The following is a 6,215-nucleotide window of genomic DNA, read 5'->3' as shown; positions in this document are numbered from 1 at the left end:
TAAATTTCTGGCTAAAATATGAATCCTCGATCCATAATAACGCTTCCTCCAGTGAAAAAGTGGTCTGGTCTGAATCAGGAGAGAAATCTGCACAGATCAAGCCAAAACAGTCCAAAACAGCTCTAAACAAATATGTGGGTGGATTTTGATGTGAGAGACAACAGGAGATGGACTTTTCACTGGAGGAAGCATTATTATGGATTATGGACTTATATTTTAGCCAGAATCAATGGTTTGAAGTTAAGGCATCTTAATAATGGATTTGTTTCTTACAAACATGCAGCTTTTGGTTTCTCAAGACATTAACTGATGGACTGGAGTGGTGTGGATTATTGATGTTTTTATCAGCTGTTTGGACTCCCATTCTGACGGCACCCATTCACTGGTGAGCAGGTGATGTAACGCTACATTTCTCAAAATCTGATGAAGAAACAAACTCATCTACATCTTGGATGGCCTGAGGGCGAGTACATTTTCATTTCAAATGTTCATTTTTGGGTGAACTATTCCTTTAAATCTAAAGCAGTTTTGTTTTTCTGAAAACAATTAGCTCCTGAAATAAAGATCTGGTTTTAAAACTACACATGGTTTTGGTACAACATTATAACATATACAATCAGATATTATTATTACTATTTAAAATAACTGTTTTCTATTTGAATATATAGTAAACTGTAATTGATTCCTGTGATGCGCAGCTGTATGTTCAGCATCATTACTCCAGTCTTCAGTGTCACATGATCTTCAGATATCATTCTAATATACTGATCTGCTGGTAGTGTAAGTGTTTGTTGTGGACTCACCTGAACATGAGCAGGCGCGCTCAGGACGTATGTGACGGCACTGGCGATGTCTTCTGCTTTCAAACACTGTAGAAGACAAACAGCCATGATGCAGTTAAACAGCAGGACTTGTATGAAGAGACACGTCACACACACGATCTGCTTACCTTTATACTTTCATAAACAGCCGCGGCTCTCTCCGGATCGCTGTTGTGATGCCGGAAGGCAAATTCAGTTTCCACTATTCCAGGTGATATACACTAGGAGAAAAGCAAAACTGATAGGCTAATAAATATGACAATGCTGAACAGCCAATAGTCTTTTTAAATCTATTGTTATTTGCTATAATTGCTGGAACTTTTATTACATGAACCGGCATTAAATGACCGTGTTAACTGTTGGTAAGATTTCATAAAGGCTGCATTATCTACAACAGCAATTTAAGCAGTAATTAAATAACTCTTTGACTATTGGTTGACATTAACTAATAGCCAACCAAAAAGAAAAAAAAAAAAACATAAAAATGAATAAAAAAATTATTAATGAAAGAATATTAGTAAAATGCTACCTATTTAAATTAAAGCACTATTAAATTGAACTCAAATCTCAAATATTTTTTGCAGACCTTTTCCTCAGCTGATGTGTAATGATAAAACAAGCAGTTATCTGCTTTTGTCATTACTTATTATATAAAAATATATATATTTATTTTTTTTACTTTATTCTTAGGGGTTTACAAACATTTTTTTGTCATCTGAAACCAGTCATTCATTCAGAGTTATTACTTCAATAATTTAACAACACATTTGCATATTCACAGTTCTCTGATGCTGGTTAATGGTAACATGACATGCGTAAACAACTTTTTTTTTATAAGTTTTTATAATTTTCTGTCTTTATTACAATTTTTAGTTAAAGCTATAGTCATTTTATTGTGTGCCTTTGTCATTTTTATTTGTTTTTTAATATTTCTACATAATTTTCATTATTTGTATTTCAATTTGAGTTATTTTAGTACATCAAATCAAACCAAATTAAAATGAGTAATGTTACCTTGGCAACTAGCTGAAATAAAATACGTTTTTTATATTTTATTTTAGTTAAGGTTTATTTTATTTAAAGTAACAACATGAGTTTTTATGGTTTTAATTTTAGTTACCTATAATAAGCGTGTGTGTGTGTGCACAGGCTCACCGTGGCTCGGATGTGTGTTTTGGCCTCCCGTAGCTCTTGTCTCAGTCCCTCTGTCACAGCGGTCACAGCGTATTTAGTGGCGCAGTAGAAGTGTTCGTCAGCGCTGGGCACCATCCTGTGACCCCCCATACTGCCAAGAGATCATCAACAACAGCCTCGGATGAGTGTGTACAGCAGCACATTCCTGCTGTTAAACAACTCAGACAGACAGTAAAGCGCAGCACCTGTTGATGTTGATGATGTGTCCGTCATCCACGTGTCTCTCCTTCATGGACTGGTAGGCCTCACGCGTGCAGATGGCCAGAGCGAGTATGTTGACCTGCACAGGAAGACAGATGGTGTATGAATGGATGATAAAGATCCAGATCATGTCTAGATCATATTTTAAATATCTTAAAAATCTTTCCTGAATGCATGGCGCTAGCAATGCCAAGGTAATGGGTTCAATTCCCAAGGAAAGCATGAACTGATTAAATGTATGCCTTGAATACAAGGCAAGTAAAAGCAATGCAGAGCAAAAACAGTAAAACAAAAAAAAAAAAAGAAAGAAAATGAGAATTTATATTTTGCATAAAGAAAATGAAGCCTATTTTGACCAGTGTTGTTAACATTTACTAAAAATACAAATTAAAATAAGATAAAATTGGACTTTTTTCTCACAATTGTGAGGAAAAAAGTCAGAATTGTGAGATAAAAAGTCACAATTTAATTTAGATTTTTTTATTATGAGGCAGAAAATAATAAAATAAAATAAAATATAATAAAAAAAACTCTTTTTTCAGTTTTAGTAATTTTTGTTTTTCAACTTGTACTACTTGAAAATATTGAAATATTGCCTCGGCAAGTTGAAGTACTAATAACTGAATTGAAACAAAACAAAAATAAAATTACACTAAATTCAAAATACTTTGAAAAATTCTAAATGAAATATCTAAATAAATAAAAAATATTATTTGTATAAATAAAATAATAATAAAAAACAAAAGCACATAACAAAATAACTAAAAATGCAACTAAAATGAAAATATAACAATAAAAGCTAATTAAAAATATGAGTAAAAATCATAAAGTAAATAAACAGTACTGAAACATATATGATTGGACAGTTTTCTGTTGAAGCTGTCCCTATCCTGCAAAGATTAAAAGCCTTGTTTTGGTGCAGTGATTGTGTGTTATATAAGTGAGCGCTCCGTCAGTATCGTCCACCTACAAACAAATATTACAAGAGAGTAAAAATCCCAGAAGGGCCTGTACAAAGCATTTTCCCTTAAACAAACCAATTACTCTTTTAGTATTAATATGAAAATAATAACATGAATAAAAAATACAGTGTATAGTATAGGAAAAAAGACAAATGATAATGTGGCAATTAAGGGGGAAAAAAAGGAAAATGAAGGTTCCAGATGTCAATGTATGAATCAAACTCACTCAGAATGCAACGCAAAGCAACTGTTAGTTGTTGCATCTACATTTACATTCATGCATTTGGCAGTCAAAGTGACTTACATTGCACTGAAGGTTTACACTTTATCAGTTCATGCATTCCCAAGGAATCGAACCCACGACCTTGGCATTGCAGATGCACATTGCATGGGCAACATCTGCTGTCGTTCAAGCTGCTGTTCAGTTATGGAAAGTGGTTTTGAGTGAGAGCAGAACTGCAGTAAACAAATAAATGAAGTGCTGTTTGAGTGCCTACAGCAGCAGTTCATTTAACCGCACTTGATGAAGCACTTAAAAAAGAGAGTTGAAGAGGTGAGCGCAAATTAAAAATGCAAAAACGATGGATAAAAGTGTGACCTTTCCATGGCTGTTTTAAAACGTAGGCAGCATTTTTGCTTGGAAAAGCAGACAGCAACATTAGGATATTGAACAGCACTGCACTGCAAGTCTTCTCAAGTCACACAAATCAGTCGGCCGGGATGCTGCCTACATAGACGGCAAGAGTAATGATGTGTGTGTTTCTAACTCACATCGATCATATTCCTCCAGCCGTCTGTCCTTCCGCTGAGCAGCGGTTCGTTGTGAGCCAGACCGGCGTTGTTGATGCACACGTCCACTCCCTGATGCAGCGTCTTGATGGCTGAAAACATGGACAGAATCTCTTCCTCGTTGCACAGATCACACTTATACGGGATCAGAGTGCCTCTGTATCCCGCGCTCTGACACTCGGCTGCCAGCTTCTGCAAGGACAAGAACAGAAAACGTTTGAACAGTGACCTTTCAGTGTCTTCTGAGAAGGATGACGAGACTGACAGCTGTCTGAGATCATAACCAGAAAGCTGTTTGATGCGTTACTGTAAAGTAGTCAAAAAGTGACACTAAGGCTTTTCACTCAACAAAGCTGCATTTTTGATTAAAAATACAGTAAAAAGAGTAATATTGGGAAATATTATTAGAATTTAAAATAACCATTTTCTCTTTGAATAAATTGCAATATGTAACTTATTCCTGTGATCAAAGCTGAATTTTCAGCATCATTACTCCATCTTCAGTGTCACATGATCCTTCAGAAATCATTCTAATATGCTGATTTGATGAATAAAAAGTTAAAAGCAGCAGCATTTATTTGAAATAGAAATCTTTTGTAACCTCATAAATGTCACTTTTTAATTGATTTAATTAATACTTGCTGAATTGAAGTATACATTTTTAAATAAATTTTATTAACAATTAAATATTAGATTAAATATTAATACATATTTATTAAATATTAATAGATATTTGTATATATTTTTTTTTAAATATATCAATTACATTTTTTTTTTGTAAGAAATAAATATAAGTTACTCAGCACATATATGTGACCCTTGCTTTAGTTTTAGAGACTAATTATATAAATGTCCCTAAAACTAATGACTTGGATCTTCTCTCCACTATAATTACAAGAATAATAATGTTGCTAAATTAGTAATTTGTGAGAAAACAACTAATTATTGTATTCCATTCCCATACGGTGGATTGCAATTACAACAATCATTATCATGATTGCAGCATTTCCCTCATTTAACACAACCGTCCTCACCGAGTCACCATGGCAACAGAAAAGCACAGCTAAAGGTGAAATGACTTCACCCGACATCGGCATATGCATAATCAAAAATAATTAACAGTACTTTCTGATGGGCGGAAATTCTGAATCACAAAATCTACACACACTGTCAACTAATTTCTTTATGAAAAGAAAGACTTTATGGCACATGTCAAAACTCAAGATGTGTGGGACACAGTGGGACACACACACACACACACACACACACACACACACACACACACACACACACACTTAAGAAAGCTCTTAATAATAAGAAAAGAAACTTCTCTCTTAATAATAAGAAAAGAGTTTCTCTCTTTTGCTCAGAGCAGTTTCCTCCATTTACTGGCTCCTGATTCCTACTTTTATCTTTTTTCTATTTTTAAACTCATTCAATCCATCCTCTTTGCATCTGAAATCACTAAGTGGGTAAAATGCTGACAGTGATAGATGACGGGACGTGTCCAATCTCTCTCTCTCACACACACGGGTCTATAAACGGGTAAAGCATTGACAGGCTTTCACTCACTTTACATCAATAGCGCTGACAAACTGCTCAAGTCCACTCATTAACACACACACAACACATATGAGCTGCCTTATTAGTGCACTTAAAACTCTGCTTATAGAGGTTGTTCACTAGGTTTTGGAAGAGACTGACAGTCCTGTATGCGCTCTTCAGGTCTCTGGTTTAATGTAGTCCACGCTCCGACAGTGCCCTGAAATATCAGTTTATGCCTTCATGCTTCATCCCAGTTTAATAATGGAAAGAAAATTCATTTTAAAGCGATGACAAAAATGAGCTTTTAGCAAAGCATCAGGACGCTCACACTGTTTTGGCAATGCTAAACCAATGAAAAAAATCAAAATCAATGTCATGATCAAAATTGCATTATTTACATGTATCATTTACAAAAATTAACATAAGAGCAAAATCAATAATCATGTCTCCTTTGTGTCAGTTCCAAAATGTACTGACGCCCACCAATGGATAATGCACAGATTTCAATTATTGTGAATATATATATATATATATATATAGCCCACACACACACACTTCAATCTATGTTAAATATACTGGCTACTATTAAATTGTGTGCCCACACACACAAAAATATTTATGTGTGTTGTGTATATTTATATAATGTTATGCAATTTAAATGTTATATTTTTAAAATGTTTGAAATATTTATATATATATATAT

General features: G+C 34.1%; 1 protein-coding gene across 1 annotated transcript in view; it reads right to left on the bottom strand.

Annotated features, from left to right (window-relative positions):
• The window catches only part of dhrs11a (dehydrogenase/reductase 11a), a 28,453-nt gene that overhangs the window by 844 nt on the left and 21,394 nt on the right, over positions 1 to 6,215 (bottom strand). The window contains exons 2-6 of the mRNA XM_016455988.1: positions 3,950 to 4,159; positions 2,201 to 2,295; positions 1,977 to 2,106; positions 950 to 1,042; positions 804 to 869 (exon numbers count right to left, since the gene is read on the bottom strand). Of these exons, the coding sequence (XP_016311474.1) occupies positions 804 to 869; positions 950 to 1,042; positions 1,977 to 2,106; positions 2,201 to 2,295; positions 3,950 to 4,159 (594 nt within the window). The remainder of the gene's footprint in view (positions 1 to 803; positions 870 to 949; positions 1,043 to 1,976; positions 2,107 to 2,200; positions 2,296 to 3,949; positions 4,160 to 6,215) is intronic.

Source organism: Sinocyclocheilus anshuiensis, unplaced genomic scaffold (assembly GCF_001515605.1).
Source record: "Sinocyclocheilus anshuiensis isolate Anshui unplaced genomic scaffold, SAMN03320099.WGS_v1.1 scaffold245, whole genome shotgun sequence".
Lineage (NCBI taxonomy): Eukaryota > Metazoa > Chordata > Actinopteri > Cypriniformes > Cyprinidae > Sinocyclocheilus > Sinocyclocheilus anshuiensis.
Note: the sequence above shows the minus strand (reverse complement) of the source record. Positions and strands in the feature narration are given on the sequence as shown.